The 22,249-nt window shown below is 48.4% G+C and overlaps 1 protein-coding gene across 10 annotated transcripts in view; it reads right to left on the bottom strand.

Moving 5' to 3' along the window:
* The window catches only part of Ppp2r5c (protein phosphatase 2 regulatory subunit B'gamma), a 149,079-nt gene that overhangs the window by 97,043 nt on the left and 29,787 nt on the right, over window positions 1-22,249 (bottom strand). For 4 of the 10 annotated variants that reach the window (XM_029484947.1, XM_029484948.1, XM_021179522.2 and 1 more), the window contains exon 1: window positions 10,788-10,991. The exons of 5 other annotated variants lie outside the window; for them this stretch is intronic. In XM_029484947.1, the coding sequence (XP_029340807.1) occupies window positions 10,788-10,881 (94 nt within the window). In that variant the 5' untranslated portion in view covers window positions 10,882-10,991. Of the gene's footprint in view, window positions 1-10,787; window positions 10,993-22,249 lie in introns of those variants that run through there. One more of the 10 variants, XM_021179521.2, reaches the window with a different exon arrangement.

Here is a 22,249-nt window from a genome sequence, read left to right as displayed (position 1 = left end):
GNGTGTGTGTGTGTGTGTGTGTGTGTTCCTGACTTCAGTTCCCAACAACCACATGGTGGCTCACAATCATCTGTAATGGGATTCGATGCCCTCTTCTGGTGTGTCTGTAGACAGCTACAGTGTACTCATATACATAAAATAAATAAGTCTTTAAAAAAAAAAAAGAAAAGAAGTTATCTGGTCAAATACATTTCTAAAGAGAACATGCTTGCAGACTCGGGAAGGTAAAGACTTAAGCCAGACTCCTTAAAGGACAGCGTACCCTCCCCTAGATCTGACAGCTTTGATGTCTGGACAATGTCATCTGACAACTTAGGAAGGGCTCTGTCTGGAGGGGAGGAGAGTCACTCAGTGAGTGTGGCCTAACCTTTAAAATTAAAATGTCCTTCAAATGACCACTGACAGTCGCAAGACTAAAAGGTCCACTTAGGCTCAGGTCTGAAGAACTAAGAAAAGGAAGCCATGGCCCATCTCCAGGCCTTACACGGGGACACCACCCTGAAGCTACACCAGGAAGAGATGCTCTGCCTTGTTATCCCCGGCACCTGCAAAATGACCAAGTGAACCTGCACCAAGCTCTGGAAGGTGGCAAACGCTACACACTTGCCTCCTCCTTCCAAATGCTTACCTAGCCCAAAAATGTTAAACCACGTTTACTGAAGGTGCAGGAGACTCAACCCAGTGTTTACTCCCTGAATGCATAAACTGCATGAGGCCGGTCATAAAGGTGCCAGCAGCTCAGAGCATCGCTCGCTACAAACTTACAAAAAGGTCTGTTTTCTCAAATTTCTTTCATTTTGCTTGTTTTCCTTACTAACTGAAGAATAAAAAGACTAGAAACTTTCTGTGAATAAAAGCACTTTTATAATATTTGTGTTTGTAAGTAAACACACACACACACACACACACACACACACACGGGCAAGCGCCTTCAAGCGCCCACAGCAGACTGCAAACGCATGGCAAGCACTCTGCTGTGCAGGTGGATGCAGAAGGCAAGGGAGATTTGGTTTTAGTTCTGATTAAGAAAAGTGCAAGAAGCCGGGCTAGAGATTCTTGGGATAAGGTTTTCTGATTTTGTGGTGTCAGAACCCACCTACTCACTTACAGTGTCAGGTTCTATGTACAGACCAAAAGGAGCTTTGATTGGGTGGGTTACATCCAGAGATTCCGACCATGGAGGAGAATTTTTAAAATGTCACCCTCTCCTTAAATTGGTTATTAATAGGCCTATTTCATGGCAGAGCACACCTTTACTAAAACAAACTTATTTTTTTAAATTTGGGTGAACGGTACTATCCTACACGTTTGTATATGTCTCTGCAGGAGACTTAACAGAAGGCAGGCAGGTTTGCATGGCTGCCTCTGTATTCAACTTCCTGTGGTGAGGTGTTTTTGTCGAGGAGTATGGGAAACACACACACACTCTCTCTCTCTCTCTCTTTCACACACACAGTCACACACACACACACTCTCTCTCTCACACACACACACATACTCACACATACACACACACACACACACTCTCTCTCTCTTTCACACACACACTCTCTCACACACACACTCTCACACACTCTCTCACACACTCTCTCACACTCACTCACACACACTCACACATACACACACACTCACACACACACTCTCTCACACACACACTCTCTCACACTCACTCACACACACACACACACTCACACACACTCACTCACACACACACTCACACATACACACACACTCTCTTACACACACTCTCCACACACACACACTCTCTCACACACACACACACACACACACACACACACTCTCTCACACACACACATACACACACACACACACATGCTCACTTCAGCAGCCTGAGCATTTCCAATGCTCTTCCATCTGACATTCAAACTCAGGAAGTGACAGCTGCAGCTTTAGTTACTTTGGTTGTTAACTCTGGTTTTGTTTGTTTGTTGTTTTGTTTTTTGAGACAGGGTTTCTCTGTATAGCCCTGGCTGTCTTGGAACTCACTTTGTAGACCAGGCTGGCCTCGAACTCAGAAATCCGCCTGCCTCTGCCTCCCAAGTGCTGGGATTAAAGGCGTGAGCCACCAGGCCTGGCTGGTTGTTAACTCTGATTGGCTGATTTTTGACACTGTTTTACTCTGTAGTCCAAACTAGCCTGAAGCTAACTGTGATCCTCCTGCCTCGGCCTCCTACATGCACCAGCCACTATACCTGGCCAGCAAATACCACCTCTAAGTCTTAGCTGCACTGTGGATCTGAAGCTGTGCTGATGAAGTCCAGGTACCTGAAACTCCTCTGGCCTGCAGTGCACCCTCACTGACTCCAATTGCTGGCATATGCCTTGCGCTGCGCTTATTTGCTGGTCCCTAGGACTCGTCCCACTGTCACTGAACAATGCCACCAATCCCAGCAGGGCAGCCTTCCCTGGGAGCTCTCATACTTACCATGCAGATGCAAATTTTCATCAATCTACACTTGGTTTGAAAGCTTTAATTTTACACGAGGCCAAAAGTAGTCTTGTGACCGTTTCCTTTGAGCCGATAAGCTCGCTTCTTGCATATCCGAGGAATTGTGCCCAAATGTTCATGTCCTAAACACAATGTGACTTTTGGTGTTTCAAGTAGAAGTGAAGGAAGGTCCTAGGAAGGTGGCTGGAGAAGTAAGCTTGCAGCTCAACTTACCAAGAGGGGGCGTCTCCTCTGCAGAGCCAAAGCGCTGCGGCCATGCCTAGGCGGCCATGCTGAGCTGCCTCTGTGAGCTTTGCACTTCCTCACACAGACTTGAGAAAGTTTGTGTCAGAGGAGGGATTTTCTAAAACAAGTCACCTTCATCAAGGTAGACAGGCATGTGCATGTCAGAGCGCGTGGTGGCCGATAGCTGGGCCCCGCTACCTTCTTCTATGAAAGCAGCTGTTTACCCATCACTGTCTCACCATCAAGCCAGTGTCTACACAGCATTTAGACTATCTGAAAGGGGCACCCGCAGAGAGACCCCTTGATGGTAGCTCTGCGACTCTGGGGTTCCTGGTGTGTAGACTACAGGGCTGTCACAACCACCGAGTTCTGAGTATGTGGCTCGCAGGTGCATGTGGTCTACACAGAGCTGGAAGACTCGTTTCTGTAGCTGTGCAGGAGCAGAAATCAGCTACAATACATACACTGCTTCTCATCGCTAGACTGAAGGGTCAGCAACTTTGCAAGAGTTATGATTGCTCCCTAGAATGGAGCATTACTGTCCTCAGGGTTTCATAAGTTAAAACACCACAATTTAGAAATACCACTTATAAGCAACACAACCAGCAACACAACCACAAAAAAATTCAGCATATGATGAAAGCTGTCATATGCAAATCATAAAATCCCCAAAATATTAACATATCAAGCTCTACTAAAGCACCACGATATTAAAAATTAAAACAATAAGACTTAAGGTTACACCTGAGATATCACTTAGCTCGAATGCTGCCCAGTCTGACAGGAGAAAGTTGAAAGCAAGCTGAAGGGAAAGCAGAGAGCCAGAGCTTCCTAGTTACACACGACAGCACCAGCTAGGCATGGTGGCATATGCCCAAAGTCCCAGACACGAGGGAGGCTCAAACAGCCCAGGAGTCTGAGACTAACCTGGGCAACGTAAGCCCCATCTCAAAAAAAGGGGGGAAAATCAACAACAAAAAAGAAATGCATCCCTATAAGCAGTGAGTCCCAGCGAAAGCATCCGACTACGAGCACACTATGCTCAAAGCTCAAATGGGAAATGACATGGGAAATGACACGTGTGCGATCCGGTCACAATCGGCATCACTGACTTCAAAACTGAACATGTCTTATGGCTGTTAACGCTAAGACTCTACTTTGACAGTTAAAAACCTAAGTTCGAGTTTTTAGGTTGGACTTGACAAAATTAAAAAAAGGCTGGACCAATCAGCCAGGCAGTGGTGGTGCACGCCTTTAATCCCAGCACTTGGGAGGCAGAGGCAGGAGGATTTCTGAGTTCAAGGCTAGCCTGGTCTACAGAGTGAGTTCCAAGACAGCCTGGGCTATACAGAGAAACCCTGTCTTGAAACCCTCCCCGCCCCTCCAAAAAAGGCTCCCCCAGGGTTAGGACATGCTCCACAGAAACCATGGAGGTGGCACCTGGGATCACCCAGGAGATAATTTCACACACACTCACAGGGCACTGAAGGTGCTGCTTTAGTGGGGCAACACAGAAAGAGATGAAGAGGCTTGGGAAGCCAGAGGCAAAAAGACCTCAACTGAACTTTAAGGAGAGCAAACATGCAGGTGCCCCAGCTGTAACTGTGGTTAGCTCTTGGGCTCTAGAAAGAACCACAGGCACCCCACAAAAGGGTCCCCATGGCCACCACTAACATGTGGAGAGACTCACAACATTTCATTCTAAGCTCCTGGCTTATATTTACTTGTTTATTCCTCTCACAAACACTGAAAAGGTAAATCAATTAATTTTCCTATTTCTAGGTACAGAGAAGGGCTCCCCTGCCTGATATAACCAAGGTTTTGGATCTAATCCCGTGTCTTTATCCTTACCCTGAAGCTCAGAGGAAACCTTGGTTTTATCTCCTTGAGAACCTTAAGGGCAGCTAGTTACTGTGTAAGGCCAGTAAGAATGCTGTCAATATCAAATCAAGCATGGACCCCAAAATACACGGGGAGCCGTGGGGCCGCTGTGAGTTAGCAACCAGGGGATAAAACAGCCAACACACAGGGCAGCTGTGACCAGGTCGGGAGCAATTCCTGTGCTGTGACAGGTCTGTCACACTCTGCCTAAGGCACAGCGTCTCTAAAGTTCGTCCCTCAAACATCCTGAAGAATGTAAAGCCTTTGTCCCAGTGAATGGGTACTGCGGTGTCTCCTTCCCTGCATCCTCCACTCTGTGCATCAGCATGCTGCTTTAGACTTAGTGGCCCCTTTACTACCCGAGCAAGGTGCAGACATCCTGATGCGTCACTGATAGACACTTTAGTCTCCATTCCCTGACAGTAAGTTACAAAATCCCATCTTTACCACACCCAGAGAAGCAAGGACGTCCACAGCACCAGGGCCCTGCAGCACACTGGGCTCCCCAACTGACGCAGTCCACAGTTAGCAGGTTTCACTGCAGGTATGTGTCACAATGTAGCCCCAGGTTGGCCCTGAACTTACAAGCATCTCAGGCTAGTCTTGAGTCTTTGGTCCTTTGACATCAGTCTTGCAGCACCAGAATTACAGATCAGCACCACTCCAACACAGCTTCATTTTGTAGATATTTTAAAATAACATTTTAAATATATTTCGGAACATGTGTGCACATATGTCAGAGGGCAGAGGACAAGTTTCAGGATTCCATTCTCTGCTTCGGCACACGAGTTGCGGAGACAAAACTCAGATCATCAGCCCCTCCCTCTGAGCATCTTGTTGGGCCCCTGAGTTTGGTATTTTCACAAACAAGAAGCTGATCTGCATTTACTCATAGCGTCTAACCATGACACTTTAGCCTGCATTCTTAAACTAGAACCATTTTTTGATTTATGGATAATTCACGAACCTAAAATAAAACCAGTCTTCTATCTGCTCAGTGTGTAGTGACTATGCTTGCTTTGGGCAATCTCTAGTCAAACTTAAAAAGGAAGACTAGCTGGGCGATGGTGGCTCACACCTTTAATCCCAGCACTCGGGAGGCAGAGGCAGGTGGATTTCTGAGTTCGAGGTCAGTCTGGTCTACAGAGTGAGTTCCAGATCAGCCAGGGCTACACAGAGAAACCCTGTCTCGAAAAACCAAAAAACAAAACAAAAAAACAAAAAACAAAAACAAAACAAAAATAAAAAGGAAGACTTTAAAATGTTTTCAAAATTACATTATAAAAATTTTAAGAGAGAGAGAGAGCGAGAGAGAGAGAGAGAGAGAGAGAGAGAGAGAGAGAGAGAGAGAGAGTCAAGGTCAGAGGACAACTTGTAGGAACTGGTTCTCTCCTTTCACCGTGTGAATCCAAGGACTGAAGTTGAGTTACCAGACTTGGTGGCTCCTTTACCTGCGGAGCCATCTCTTGAGCCTGACTGGTTTGTTTTTGCTACGTAGCCCAGGCTGACCTTAAAGTGACTATGCACCTCAGACTGGCCCTGATCTTAAAATAATCCTCCCTGCCTTAACCTTCCAGCGGGCTAGGAGTACATCCCATCACGTGGTTTAAGAAACAGCTCTGGGCTGGAGGGAGGGCTCTGTCATTAAAAGCCCGTCTGCCCTTGCAGAGGATCTGAGTCTGTGCCCTAGCACCAGTGTCTAGTGGCTCACACTACCTGTAAATCCAGGAACAGAAGGTCCGGTGCCCTCTTGTGGTCTCCTGGGGCTCCAGCACTCATATGCACATACACAGACACACATATACAAAAATCTTAAAATGTATACGGAAAAAAACCAAAAAAACGTGTACAACCCACAGCAAGCCCTACTCTCTCAGGTAAGAAGCAACTGCTGCTCCCCAGGCATCACAGGACACAAAGTCCTATGTGCAGGAGACAGTGAGCATGTAGGGATACAAGGGGACTGTCCCCTCACCTCGTGATTCTGTGACAGGAGCTGTGCTGGGCTCTGACTGTCTTAGACTTACTGCATTTCTGTAATCCTGCAGAGGGCGCTCCCTGGTCTCTCAAAGGGCGGGGTGGGGGGTGTGTGGAATAATATCTTTTGGCACTGGAAGGACTCAAAAGGAAAAGTGGGACAGGTGGATGTGGCCTTGGTCCTGCCTCTGCTCTGGGACAGACACCCGAGGCAGTACCCACATAGTCGGCCCCCAGGCTGGGTGGAGTGAGGTTCAGACAGACACAGCAGGATAGCTGCTCCCCAGCAGGCTGGAGCACAGAGAGCAAGAGTGAGAGAGAGCGAGACCCGAGTGAGTGAGCCAGTGCTCCTTGAGCCAGCACGGCACTGTGGGACAAACACAGAACAAATCCATGTGGGGTGAGGACGCACAGGCACTACAGCCTCGCACTTGCCGCCAATTCTTTTCCTAGGTCCAAACGCCCCACCCAGCCCTCCCGGTCACCTAACCCAGGTTTTCCAGAGCCGGGGCTGTTGTCCTGAGAGAGCTTCTCTTCTTCCTGCCTCCACTGCCAGAGTGCTCCATGAGAAGCTGGGGGCTGAACCCTGGGCTTCATGGGTGCCATGGGTGCCAGGTGATCATTACCTGCCATGCTTCTCTCATTCTTTCCTCAGCTTTCCCTCTTATTCTTCTACACAATTAACATGTCTCAATGGAAAAATAAATCAGAAAAGGCTTCTACTATAAAGCAACCATGTGAGTAGCCTTCTCCCCAACTCCAAGGGCAGAACTAATTCCGGCAGCGCGCACGTGCACACCCCCACGCACGCACACATGCAGACACTAGAGCGCACCTTCCCCAGGATGCCACAAGGTACACACATGCACAGGAAGGGTGTACTGGTCATTCCTAAACTCTGCCACTCAGGGTGAGTGACAGACAGCTCATGCAGTTAACAGCAGGCAACCAGAAAAGGCATCCTTACTTTACAGTCTCACTCGGGCAGGCGGGCAGCTTCCCTTCCCTGTTTGGAGAATGTGGGTAGCAGTGGGTCCTGAGTGCACCCTCCCACCCACACTGCGCAGTCATGGTCACATTGTCGCGCTAGGAAATAGAGACCAGGGCTCATCCGCTTTACTTGCTTCCTGCCTGGTTTAAGTTCTTATTGGCAGAGAGAACGCCCACCAACCCATGACCCAGCGAGGATCTGCGACAGAGAGGGGCTCTCTTCATTAGACCCCACTTCCTAGGAGAAAGAGGCTACTTTAAAAAGGACCACCAGCTCTCCTGCTTCCAGCTGGGTGTCCCCACTGTCACCCAGGAAGTTTCTAAGAAATGAATCAGCACAAGGTTATCAGGTGCAAGACTTTCTGATGGCCCTGAATACAGGTCAACAGGAAGAGGTTCTAGACTGCCTGTCCTGCTTCCTTCTCTGGTGGCTGGCATCTTCCTGGCTGAGCTGTCTCTGCCTGAAGCCTAGCTCTGAGATGGGTCCTCCACGGAGGGCAGGAGGGATCCATGGTCTTCACACAAGCTCAGACAAGCAGGAGTAGCAAGAACAGGTCTGGAGGCAAGAACCCATGAGCAGACCCAGTCTGCTCCCTGCGTGTGTAAATAAGACTTTGTGGGTCGACAGGCAGGCCTCTTCATTTACCGCTGTAGCTGCTTTTGCTCAGGGCCAAAAATATTTAGTCTGGACTTTAGTTGAAAGAGTGCCAATTCCAGACTAGACCTTTGCTGTCCAATTTGACAACCCTGGCTGACACTTATCTAAGATAAAAGAGTTTTAAGTGCTAGATGGTCACATGTGGCCACAGGCTAGTAGAGTGGACATCACAAAGTGTGTTTCCATCTCGGGAGACTGCTCTCTTGGACAGCCTGTGAGTGCAGGAGCTGTGTCATCAAGCTAAATTTACAGCCATCGCTCTCCCCCAAAGGCAGTCAGGCCTGCAGTGGTTAAACCGTCTTCCCTTTGACACTTGAACTTTTGGGAATGGTGAATTTGCCACATTAATCACTGTCAGCATCACCAGCTACCGAACTAACTGGGAGCATACGTCAGGTGAGCAGCAGCACTCACTGCGACTTGACTGCCCCTACCCCAGTGCCCCCACCCACAGGGAAAGCAGGCCACTGCATCTGCTCAAGGACCAAGTCAGGATCAGCCTAGAGTGTGGTTGTCAAACTTGCCAAACAGAAGGTATGCAAAATGAATAAGAAATGAACTCTCGGTATACGACTGTCATGCAAAACAGGGCCATTGAACTGAGCCCCGGCCAGGCCCTGGGCAGCAAACTGTAATCCTCTTGCAAGACACTCGGCCAACAGCCACAATTTCTCTCCAAAAGTGACTTATAAAGATTGCAAACAAGATAAAAAACAGCTGCCTAGATTTGGACTCTAGTCCTACCATTTGAGGGCTATGTGGTCTTGGGCAGGCTGTATTCCCTTTGGAGTGAAAGATCCCTCTGCCTCAAGGAGGCGTGGGGTGGAGGCCACCCTCTCCTGTGTCTTCTTCCTTCCTTCCCAGCACCCCAGTTCCTGTGCTCCCCAGGGCTCCCTGCCCACAGGTGTCTCTTCCTGTCTGTCCTCTGTCCTTCTCCAGCAGGGGACTCTGGGGGAAGGGGCTGTATTGTAGTCCTTTTCAATGAGCTTCAGCACTTGGCTCACATAGCCAGGTCATTTTATGCCTGCTTTAAGAAGTCTTTATGAGGAAATCAAGTATGCCTTCAGACTTAAAATTAGGAGCTATTCCAGCCGTTTGCATTACAAGCCATTTTTAGGTGGCTACAGGTTTCTTTCTGAAAACCTTGAGTCCCTTTCAGGACCAGGCGCATCACCTTCCTTGACAGTTAGACACTGAGCAGCTCGAGGAGGACACTCTGTGATGGGCACAGGAAAGTGTGGAACAGGGCCTCCCATAAATTAATCATTCTATTTATAAAATGTAAAACCAAATGATTCTATTTTTGAACAAATTCATAATTCCAAGAAGAACTAGAGTATCAGGTGTCTAATAAGCACCAGAAGGCTCACAAACCAAAGGGGTTGTTGAGGTTGCCGACCGGGCTCAGTGGTGAGGGGCACTTGTTGCTGTTGGGGAGGAGCTGGCCTCAGTTACGAGCACCTGCGTGGTGGTTCACAAGCATCCCTGAGTCCACTTCTGGAGAACAGGAAGCCTTCTTCTGACTCTCTGGGCACCAGCAGACATGCATGTGGTCCACATACATACATACACACAAGCAAAATGTACACATACATAAAAACTTAAAAATTAAAAAAAATTACCCATAAGGGACCTCCTTACATGTATTAATATAGGACTTGTACCTGCAATCCAGTCAAGTTACTGCTCATTAGCCAATGGCTCAGAATCAACAGACATACTGCTGCCTGGGTTCTGCAGCCGAGGCACCTGTACAGCCGAGGCACCTGTGGTCACCCTTTGCTTCTTCCTGGCCATCTTACATTTAACCACTGTGGAAGCCAACTTCTACAGCAGTTCAAGGAGGATGGAGAGAAAGCTACACATTTGCTTCCTACAGGCCGGCCATTCCGTGACCTACATACACACTGAAAACTTGTTGCCCTTTTAAATCTTAACAACGCCTTTGTCAATGCAAAGCACAGGCACCGCTGTAAAGCTAAGAGCCTAGCAGTTAACAACTAGAACCCCGGCAGATCTCGGCAGATCTGAGGGGTTCACGCAGGAGCCTAGCTCCCTTCAGGCTGCATGGCTAGAGCACACATCCTCCAAAATGAAGTTCTCCTCTCATCAATTCTGCACATTCTGTGCCTGCAGTTCATCCTTAATTCAGAGCTGTGACCGAGGCAAAACCCTTGCAGTATTACCAAACACCAACACCAAGGTAACTCAAACTCCCTGAACAGACAACTTAGCCAGGCCCGCCTGGCCCGCCTCTTTCCTTCCCCCACCCAAGACCTTCCCCGGGCAGTGACTTCACATCCTTTGACATCAGCACAGCCTCGAAAGGGGGATGGGAGAGCAGCGAGAAAGCAGAAAAACCAGCTTTGAACTCTGCGTGCAAGGCCTCCTGAGCCTCAGGCCCCGTAAGTAATGTGTAAAATGCCCACCGATCGGAGGTGACACCCCTGGCCTGCCCAGGCGCAGTCCCGTCAACGTGAAGGGGACTCTGCTGGTTAGACTTCCTGCTTTTCCTATCCAAAGCACAATAGCCATTTATTAACTACCCACGGAAGGTTCCGGTCAGTAGCACACACAATAACTCACCTCGAATGTGGAGAAGGGCCACGGGCTGGAAAGGCCCGTTGGAGTTGGCCGCATCCACCACCATCCCGCTGCCCGCTTTATTACATGTCAACATCTAGGCTCCAGCGGGAAGGGCGCTGTACTCCTTAAGGCAAGAAACCAGCCTCCATTTTAGTTTAAAAAAAAAAAAAGACAAACTGAAGCTCTCTGCAGCTGGAGGGAACTGGCTGCTTCGTGATGTCACTAGGCATGGAGCTCGCTGATTGGCCAGAAGCTGCAACTTAAAATGACACTGGAAAAAAAAAAAGCCTGCAAGCGGAAAGAGCGTTCTGTTTGGCTGTCAGTGTGTGTGCATTAAAAACCTGGGCATTTTCCGGCTTTCCACAGTCTTCATTTCTCACTAACTTTTAGGTAAGAATCTGAGCTCTCAGAGGGTGGCACCAGGGGCCGCAGTCCTATCAGAGAGCATATAAATGACGCCGAGAGCAGCCAGAAGAAAGGAACACAGGCACGCTAGGTCTCCAAGATCTATCGTTCCCCAAACCGGTTCCCCCCAGTTCAGTGGTGCCTTACACCAACCTGTCCTGTGCCCTCTACCTCTCAGCTCTTATTTTATTCATTTAGGGTTTTTTTCCTCCTTTTTTTTTTTTTTTTAAACAGAACTAGGGGATAAGCCTAGGGCCTGGTACTCGTTAAGCAAACCTCTGCCATTAAGCTAGACCTTCAGCCTGAGCAGAGCATGCTGGCACCCCAGTTTCCAGGAAGCAAGGGGCTATCTATTTAAATACTAAAAGCTCCGACCGACCCCGACGGGTCTGGGCTCTGCCTTGTGCTCAGCCTCCTTACTATCACCAGGGCAACTGAGGGATTTATAATCAGACACTCGCTTCTTCCTGAGACCTTGTTTCCGCCCCCAGCCCAGAAAAATGAGGGTTAAAAATCTGTGGAGGAGCTGCTTAATAGTTAATAGTCAGGAAGTGCCACAGACGAAGGTGTGTCTACTCCACAGCTATGAAAACCTTTAAAAGGCACAAAACAGAGGCGGGGGCATAAGAATAAGAACGCAAGGTCAGGTTTGGTTATTTTACATTTAAATAAATTTATTTATTTATTCATCGTGTGTGTGTGTGTGTGTGTGTGTGTGTGTGTGTGTTTTCACAGCTCATGTGGAGGTCAGAGGACAACTTGTGGGAAATCAGTTCTTTCTTTCCACCATGTGGTCCCAGGAATCAAACTTGGATCTTCAGAATTGGCGGCAAATGCCTTTACTCACTAAGCTGTCTGTCTGGCCCATTCTATTTTTTGTAGTTTAAAAATGTTATTATGTTAGATTCCTTAAGTTATGCTTTCTTTAAATTAATTAAGAGATTTTTCTATTCATTTATTATACTACTATTCATATCTTAAAAACAAAAAAGAATTACCATAAAAAAACTATTCTCAGAGAAGAGAGCCCTTCGGAGTCAGAGCACTGTCAGGATGCTGGCGAGACAATGCCTGCTGCGGGTCTGCAGGGAGGCAGAGAGAGTGTGAGGAGGCCGCTTTCAGGACTGAAAAGTCTTCACTTCGGAGAAACATCTCTGGAATTATGCTGTGCCACTTTATAATGCTCAATTCAAGAACAGGACAAATAAACGCCTTTAACTCCCAAACACGCCTGACACATGGCTCCGTGACTTCTGTGGGTCTAGCCTGATACACTGCAGTGAATGAACGAACCCTTACAGCCATTCACCAACAAGAACAGATTTTACCTTCTCAGTAGCCGCTAAGGTCAACAGGAAGAAAAAAAATCTATCTGAATCCCTATCCTCTTTCCTTCAGAGCCAAAGATGCTGCGGGATTCTACAGCTCAGCAGAGCATGGGGGCAGGGCTGAGCTTGCAGGGCTGGGATGGCCCTGGGGCCTCAGGCCTGCCAGGCGAGTGACCTCAGTCCTAGTGTACTATCTCTAACACTCCTCAAGTGGAAGCCACCTGATGGTGTTCTCTGCACTGTAGTTGTGGGCGACAGGAGCAGCCTCTGCTTGGATAGCAAGGTAATGTAAATGAGGTTCTGCCTGCCCACTTGTCTCCAGGAGTTTCTCAACTAACTCCATCCCTACAACCTCCCCGCCCCCACTGCCTCTCAAGACCTGCAGGTGGTGCTGAGGGCAAACGTCACTTCCCTCATGTCACCTCCTGAGTAAGGAGTGATCCAGAGGGACTCAGGCAGACACAAACAGCAATGTGGGAAGGGGCTAAGGGGCCACAAACAGACACTTCTGCCTGCCAATAATTTCCTATGTCATCCGAGGTGAGATGGGGGCTAGCACACCCTAGAGCTATGCTCATGAACTGGAATACAGACAGGCAGGAGAGGAGATGCCTAACAGCTTTATATAACATAGACAAATTCAAAGGCAAAAGAGCAAAGACACTTTTTGATGTATTTTTCCTAATGATCTTACATCAAAGGATTTCAAACCTTATTAGTGATTTCTCCCATACTCTTGGAAACCTTAGGCATATAAAGTAGTTTTTAAAGAATTCTAAGACTATAAAACATGCCACACTAGATATAAGGCGGGCACACCATACTCTCAGCATCCAGCTGAGGCAGGAGGAACTCAGGACAGAATACACAGTAAGCATATATAAAAAGAGAAAACCGCCAGGCATTATGGTGTACTCCTTTAATCCCAGCACTCGGGAGGCAGAGGCAGGAGGATTTTTGAGTTCGAGGCCAGCCTGGTCTACAGAGTGAGTTCCAGGACAGCCAAGGCTACACAGAAAACCCTGTCTCGAAAAACCGAGAGAGAGAGAGAGANAGAGAGAGAGAGAGAGAGAGAGAGAGAGAGAGAGAGAGAGAGAGAGAGAGAACCATAAACAAACAGCCCTAAGGCAGGAGGTGTGCTCCTGAGCTGGACTGAGGTGGGGGGGGGGGCCTCCAACTGTAAAGGGAAGGGCTTGGGCCAGTGGCTGACTAAAGGCCTCCAGCTCTTTTCCTCTCAAACTCCAGGTGGGCCTCTTCAGTTTTTCAAGATAAATGATGAGATTACCCTAAAATTCACCCGGAAAACGAAATGACAACAGCAAGGACAATTCTGAAGAGAGAGGCTAGTGCCACCAACCTAAGTCAACAGACTAACAAGAGTATGACTAGACATACATCACAGGAGAGCAGGGGACAGGAGCAGTGACCCAACACCAACAAATGCTCTCAGACCATGAAGAATAAACCAAGTCGACGGATGGGGGGAATCATATAAACAGCCCCCAGAAGACAGCAAGTAAATGATTCGCAGTTAACTCAAGCCCTTCCTCGCACCAAAAGAAATCCGCTGGGAATGAGACAAGCAAACCAAGACAAGTCACAACTTCTCCAACCCCACAGCTTTTACAAGAGGGATCTTCAGACAAGATGAGGGATCAACCCTACAGCTATAGGCCAGGACTCTTAAAAGCACCGACAGACGCTGAGCAGATCTGAAAACAGTTACTCTGTGTTTTACAAGAATCTATTCTGTTGGTTTTTGTTTTTCCCGGTAGGCTTTCTTTGTGTAGACCTGGCTGTCCTGAAACTCACTCTGTGGACCAGACTGGCCTGGTCTCAAGAGATCTGCCTGCTTCTGCCTCCTGAGTGCTGGGATTAAAGGCGTGTGCCACCAATACCCACTCACCAGAATTAAGACCAATTCAAATAACCCTGACCTTTTTCACATCTCCCTCCAACCAAAGAAAATATTATAAATACAGATTAATAAAATTTATTAGAAAAACATTAAGCCCTTAGGATTTAAATGATCAAGTTTGTGTAAAAACCAAAACTATGAACAATCAGAAACTGCATGGCAGAGTGTGTTTATCTATTAGGGCAATGATAATTTTTTTTTACAAATATCTGTATTTATTTAGTGCACACATGTCAAGGGACAAATGTGAGGGTCAGAGAACAGCTCAAGAGTCAGTTCCCCTTTCCTGCTATGTCGGTCCCAGGGGTCAGAGCCCAGGGGTGACAGCAGCACTTCTGCCCGCTGAGCCATCTTATCCACCCAACTCTAATGATACAGAGAACAGTAACTACGCTGTGCCGGAGCTTTGACAACAGAGCTGTCGACTGCTCACTGGCTTAGAAAACAGTCAGGCAACAGACACCAAGAGGCTTTGCTTAGTAATTTTACTTTAAGAATCCATTCTAAGCCAGGTGTGGTGGCGCACGCCTTTAATCCCAGCACTCGGGAGGCAGAGGCAGGCGGATTTCTGAGTTCGAGGCCAGCCTGGTCTACAGAGTGAGTTCCAGGACAGCCAGGGCTATAAGAACCCATTCTAGAAATAAAATAACCATGGATGAAACAGTTCACTAAGAACATATTTTACAACTGGGCTGAAATATGACACGTAACACAAAATCTATTCTTTATTACATTTAACTGGGTGTGTGCACCCACCCACACCACGCCATGAAACGGAGGACCACCTACAGGAACCAGACCTTTTCTTCTACCACGTGTCATCTCCTGAGCCACCATGCCAGCCCCATCCTAACTAACCATTTTTACATGTACACCTCAGTGGTCTAGAATCTTTCAGATGTGTGCCCTGACGTGGAATGGAGTAATTCCACTCTAAATTCTGTGAGGTATCTCCATACGGTTTTTACAGTTCTTGTACCATTTGATGTTTCTACCAACAGCACACAAGGGCCCAGTCCTCTACCGTCAGCAACACTGGTTTGTGTGTAATCTCGAGGTAGTTTTCATTTGCATCATTAATGATTAGTGATGCTGAGCTTGTATGCTTGGGCCTATGGGTCATTAGTGTATATTCTGAGAAATGTCCACTTGAGTCTTCTATATATTTAAATGAAGTTGTTTTGCTGTTGTCCACGTGTAGGAGTTCATATGGTCAAGATATCAATCTGTTATCAGGCTTGTCATTTGCAAATATTTCCCTCTCCTCTGTAGGTTGCCCATTCTGCCGACGGTGTCCCCTTACACACACTGAGGTTTTAAGTGTGATATAGCACAGTTTACCTAGTTTGTCTTTTATTATCTATAATATTTAACAACGTGTCCAAAAATTCACTGGAATCTAATACCATGAACTCCCCACCACCAGTTCCTTCAAAGACTTTTTATACTTTTGGTTGACAGCACTTAGGATTTTGATGCCTTTTGAGGTAATTATGTTTGTGGACTTCCAGTTTCCAGTACTTTCCCGCTCTGAGCTGGCTTTACTCCTGGCTCTCTACGCTGGTTTAGCCTTGGGTGTTGTTATGGAAACCCACAGTCATCCTGTTTACTGTAACTTTGTTGCTTTAAAATCAAGATGCATAAGGTGCCAGCCCTTTCCTTTTTCAAGATTTGGGATGTCTTGGTCTTCCCAGTAGATTTTAAGATGACTTTTTCTGTTTCTAGATGAAACACCATTCATCTCTCAGTAGGACTGCCTGCATCTGTAGGTCCCTAGGCTGGCACTGATCCCTTAACAACCCTAGGCTTCCAATCCAAGAGCATTGGCTGCTCCGCTGTGGTGGTTTGACTTAATGTCTGGCTCCCATAGACTCATGCATTTGAACGCTAGTCCCATAGGGAGTGGCACTGTTAGGAGGTGTGGCCTTGTTGGAGTAGGTGTGGCCTTGTTGGAATAGGTGTGGCCCTGTTGAGGTGGGTGTGGCCCTGTTGGAGTAGGTGTGGCCTTGCTAGAGGAAGTGCATTACTGTTGAAGTGAGCTATGAGGTTTCCTATGTTCAAGCCCCACCCAGTGTGAAATTTCAGTTTCCATCGGCTGCATGCCACCATGCTTCCTGACATATTGATAATGAACTAAACCTCTGAAACTGTAAGGCAGCCCCAATGAAATGTTTTCCTCTATAAGAGTTGCTGTGGTCGAGGTGTCTCCGAAATAAAACCCTGACTAAGACACCCTCCTCTCTTCAGCGCTGTCTTCTATCTCTGTTCTGGGTGTCTTAGAGTTTTTAGTGAGGAGTTTCTCAACTCCTTAATAAGAAATTTCTTTGAGAATATGACATTTATGATTCAAAAGACACTGTAAACTAATTTAATGTCAAAGGGACTGAGAAAGGTTGTGAAAGTTTATACAGCCATACATATGTAAGAATTAGAAATATGAGTGGAAAAGGTGACATAACTTCTCAGTGTCTGGGAGGCCACCGAGGGTGGCACGGATGCACTGGCCGCTCTTTAGAGCTCTCACTGTTGTCAGCGTTGCTAAAGTCGTCTGCTCCAAAAGAGCTGAAGGGGGGGGGGGCGGGGGCACTGAAAAGAGGGAGCCGTCAATGGCCCATGAAGCTTCCTTCTTTGGCTGGGAATGAGGCAGCATGCCTGTGTGATCCTGTGTGTGCCATATATGACTGTAGGTCTCTGCAGCCACGCCTGTCTGCTGCAGGAGGAAGTTTCCCTGATGATGGCTGAACAAGGCACTGATCCATCAGTTAACAGAATGCTATTAGGAGTTCCGATACACCATAATGATCCCCTTGCTGAGTTCAAACCCAAAGTGCAGGACCCAGGCAGGATGCCACTAAGCCCAGTCCCAACAAGGTCAGCAGAAGGCAAGTGCAGCCATTGCTCTCCTCAGAACATGCCTCTGTCCACCAACTGAATACCAGAAGGACCCCACGTGATGACTGGGGACACAGCAGAGCCAGTTATAGAACCTATATGGAGACTAACCCTGGAGTGGCCACCAGGTTTGACCACTCTGGGGGCGTGACTCCCCACCCCCACCCCCACCCGCAGGCGAGCCCTCAGACAGTGTGTAGTGCCTGGAGGGTGCTCTGTCAGTGTATGGCAAGAACAGGTTGAGCACTCAGCAGCCCCCCCTCTGGTCAGAGTGCCTTGACTACACTCACATCTCTTCCTGGCAGTGCACGACTAAGAGGGAGGACATGCTGCCGCATCCCAGCAGTCAGAGCACCACCCATGGTCGTGAAGAAGATTCCCGTACCACTGGCGAGGCCGTGGCCTGGGCCTTCAGCCATCAACCCGCCCAGTGCTACAACTGTCTACACTGATTCTCAGTTGCTACGGCTACACTATCCAGGGCTGGTACTGACAGGCCTCTACAGGACAAGTGCCAGGGGAGCTGGAGCGGTCCATGAAGGCTCTGGCAGCGTCCAACTGCGGAAGAGACCAGAACTCAGCCTGCATCCTCTGCTCTTCTGTTGCTGTTTTGTTTTCTACTAAAAACAAACAAACAAACAAAACACCTGCCTGTAAATACATCCCACTGATTTTAATTTTACGAAGTATTTCTGAACAAAACCTTCAAATCTCGATTTCTAAATCCAGCCAAAGGTTTTGTTTGTTTCTCCTTTCTGGTCCACCCCAATCGGGCATTTATCAGCAAGTCTGTGTGTGGTACTGCAGTGGCAGTGTGTGTGTGGCATCAGGCTGGCCAGTGTTGGCACCTGTGTGAATGTAGCTGTTATGGGTCCTGTTGGGGAAGAAGTCTAACCTAAAACCTCTGCCTTCACTTGTAGTTCAAAATAGACGTTCCTTAGACAGATCAAAGCTCCCCAGTGCGCAGCTCTACTCAAAGGCTGCCAGGAAAAGTCCGTTGCCAGCATCAAGGACAAAGGGACAGGCTCGGGTGGCCCTGTTGATTCGAGCAAGTCTCCAGTGACTGAGCAGAGCCACCAGAGCTTAGCTCACAAAGCTTACCTAACAAAGCTGGCCTACTCCAGCTCCTGCACGCAGACCTGGGCTCACTTTAAATCCTTGCAGCTGGGCTGGGATGCCTTTCAGACCAGAGCAGGTGCTCACAGCTTTTTTTTGCTCTGAGAAGACAGGAAACCCATGAACTCTACAGAAAGGATTCAAGCGTCTCAGAGTTTCCACACCAACTGTTTTATACGGTCTGCTTCCACCCTTAGCATCCCGACAGCAGGTCAGCTGAGCTGCTGACCTCCTTTTCAAGAACCCCAAGGCAGAGCAAGGAGAAGGGAGCCATGAGAGAGCCTATGCCTGGGCATCTTGGGCACCCTGGGTATCCTGAGCATCCTGAGAGGTGGTACCACAGCAGTCACAGCAGTCCCTGAGAGGACAGGGGAGGACAGACCAGAGCTGCAGTGTTCTTCCCTCCTCCAGCAAATGCAACAAGTGTTTCCTGGAGCTATAACAGACACACAGGCCCGCCCTCCCTCACAGACAGCCTCGGGAAGATGGCCGGCACGCGGTAAGGGGTAGCATGTTTGAGCACTTTCTCCCGCCGCTGTCGCGTAAGGAAGTGTCAGCACAAGCAATTCGACATCACTGAGCCTCAGAAAGGAGTCCTGTGCTGGAGAGCCTTGAGGGCCTCCTGCTAAAGCAAACGGAACCAGATGGAGGACAATGCAGGAGGAGACCCCTAGTCATCGAACCCAGAGACAGCAGAGCTGCAGGAGGCCAGGGGGCTGCTGCAGGGCAAAGCTTCTGCGAGGGGGATTCAGTCTGGGGAGGTATGCATGGGCCTGGAGGGTCAGGTTGGGACCCCGTAGGCTGCAGAAGGCACACCTGTGGTGTGTAGGTCACATGATGGGCTCACTGTGTGCATCTTACCACAGCTCTAAGAGGAGGTAAAGTAAGGCCTGAGCCAGGGAAGTTCAGGAGACACTGGGCAGTAGGAGCAGTGGGCCATGGGGTACCACAGGGGAGAGCAGGTTGTCTGGGAACCAGGTCTTAAGGTGGAAGGAGAGGACAGAGGGTGAATGTCTAAGGAATAAAGTACAGGCACACACACACGCACGCACGCACGCACACGCTCACAACGTGAGATGTGAGATGCTGGTCAGGTTTTACGGGGAGGGCCTGGCTGCAGGTCCAGCCGTCTGACAAACTGCTGGCTATTACTTATGGTGTCGGCCAGGGGTCACCTGTGGTCACCCACGGTAGTTAAGAACTCACTGTGGCCTGGCACCAGCTCACAGGGCACACAGGTAATCAAGAGAAGGGAGGAGATAAAAGCCTGGGCAGAGGGGCCTTGGGAGCCCAGGGTTCACTCCCTGGCCACCTGTCTGCTGCCGTGCCAAGGGCAGGTACCCTGGAGACAAGTTCACACCCATTTTACAGGCGAGAAGCCAGACCTCTCCGGGCAGCAGAAGCAGAAGACACTGTTAAGCAGTAAGAACATACACTTTATGGAAACTTCCAACGATGGCCGATGTAAAGTCTGTGAAAGAAGGTGGACCACAGCGTTTCCACAGAGGAGGGCAGGACTGACCCCTTCTGAAAAGCCAGACTGAGGGATCCTGCCAGTCAGGTCAAGGAAGGAGAGAGACCCTATACTCAGTGACCTGCCTGCAGGGCTTCTAGCTCATGACAGGGCCCACACTGGCCTCCTCCTGGCTTTGCCAAGTTTTGGTTTTTTGTTGTTGTTGTTGTTACCGTTTTGAGATACGGTCTCACTATGTAGCTCAGGCTAGCCTCAAACTCATACAGATCTGCCTGCCTCTCCCTCCAGACTTCTGGGACTACAAGTTTGCATCACCATACCCAACACAGAAAACAGACTCAAGAAATAAGTCGTAATTAATTTTCTACTTTCATAAGTTTCTTTAAAAAAACAAACAAACAAGTTGTGTTTCATTTAACATTTGGCACTTGTATCTTCCAGACCCCAAAACACCCAGTGAAGGGACTGACTCGGACTACTGTTTCACTGAGCAGGCCTGAGACTGTAACCAACCTCTGAGGTTAAACTACAAAGCACCCTTCACACCGCAATGACTGAGGCTTTTGTATGACCCAGCATTGAACAAGCACAGAGGGACAGGCATCTCCCACACAAGGGGGACATCACTAATCTGGGAGTTATGTGGACACAATCTGCCATGGGTCATGTAAGGAGTGGTTCCAAGACACGAACAGCGACAGCAAATGTTACAAATAAGCTCACCGATGAGTCTGCCTGTGACGCCTGGGAGGCACAAGGACCCGGAACAGAGAAGTCAGCAGTGCTGAGACCGGCAAGGAGGTGACAGTGGTCTCAGCAAGCGGAGAGGCTTGGTATACTCCTCAATAAGTGCGTAAGTATCCTACAAGGCCAACTCTCTCCACTGCCTCCTCCCACCATGTGTGCTGAGACTGGAACTCCGGCTCTTACAGATGGGAGGCAGGTACCCCTCCTCTGAGTCGTATCCCTACCCCATTCACTAGATTTTTAACATTTTAGTGGGACCCAATTCAAATGTCAACAGTTCTTCTACAATAAGATGAACCAACTCAAAGTGCTGGTCTACAATGTCAGCATTTTTGATGTTGCAATTGCTTTAGTAGGGCACACAGCCACAATTATATCCAGGATGGGAGGAATCAAGACCCATTTAGTAAGAGATAAAAATGAAAATCTAAGAAAACATTATAAAATCTAAATAGAAACAACAAATGAATGACAATGTAACACTGTACACTTGAGTTCCCTTCCTTGAAAGTACTGTGTCCCAGTGACAATGAGCACCCCTCCCCCACCTCACCCCAGACTCTGGTCTTCAAAGCACCCTCCACAAGCAGGCCTGAGAGAGGGAGGAAGATAACCAGCCTGGGAGGTGTCTCACTATGCCAGAAATCAAGGTAGCAAAAATAGGTAGGAGGCAGGGGTCTGGCTCAATGGGTAAAGGCCTTGCCATGCTAGTATGAGAGACTGAGTTCAAATCGCTGGGATCCATGTAATTCCAGTGGTTCTATGGTGAGATGGGAGACAGGAAGCCCTTGGGCCAGCTAGCTTACTGTGTGTGTCATCAAACAAAAGACCCTCATTCAAGGAAGGTGGAAGTCGAAGGCTGACACCTAAGTTATCCTATGACTTCCAAACACATACCACGGTCAGTCACACCAATGTTCTACACATAAATGTACATATGCAAACACACACACACACACACACACACATCCAAAATTACATAGGCTAGGCTGGAGAGCTAGCTCGGTGGTTGGAAGCACTCCCTGCTCTTGCAGAGGACCGGGATTTGAGCCTCCCTAGTCATACCCCAGGTCCCTTACCTGACCACTCTTTCTATGTATAGCTCCTATCAGCTTATCTGTGTAGTTTGGGGACAGCTATGCTGGTTGCCAGCTTTCTGAGTCTGCTTCCTTGTAGGGTGTCTCTTTCCCTCCCATTGGCAGGGAGCAGCTGTGGCTGAAGGCCTTTGTGGGCTACAATGGGAACTGGCAGGCCAACGTGGTCTGGAGGCCTGACACAGGTGGGCTCCTATCATCTGTAACTCCAGTTTTAGGAGATCTGATGCCTTTTTCTGACCTCCACAGCCACTAGACACAGACATGGCACACGTGTATATATTCAGACAAATCATCCATGCACATAAAATGAATAACAACACTAAGCTAAAAAAAATTTTTTTAAAGGCATGGTTAGGGTTGAAATCCTGCATTTTAACATTAGAAAGAAAGATGAGCCGGGCGTGGTGGCGCACGCCTTTAATCCCAGCACTCGGGAGGCAGAGGCAGGCAGATTTCTGAGTTCGAGGTCAGCCTGGTCTACAAAG

This window comes from Mus caroli, chromosome 12 (genome assembly GCF_900094665.2).
Source record: "Mus caroli chromosome 12, CAROLI_EIJ_v1.1, whole genome shotgun sequence".
Taxonomy (NCBI): domain Eukaryota; kingdom Metazoa; phylum Chordata; class Mammalia; order Rodentia; family Muridae; genus Mus; species Mus caroli.
This window is presented reverse-complemented; position numbering and strand designations above follow the sequence as displayed.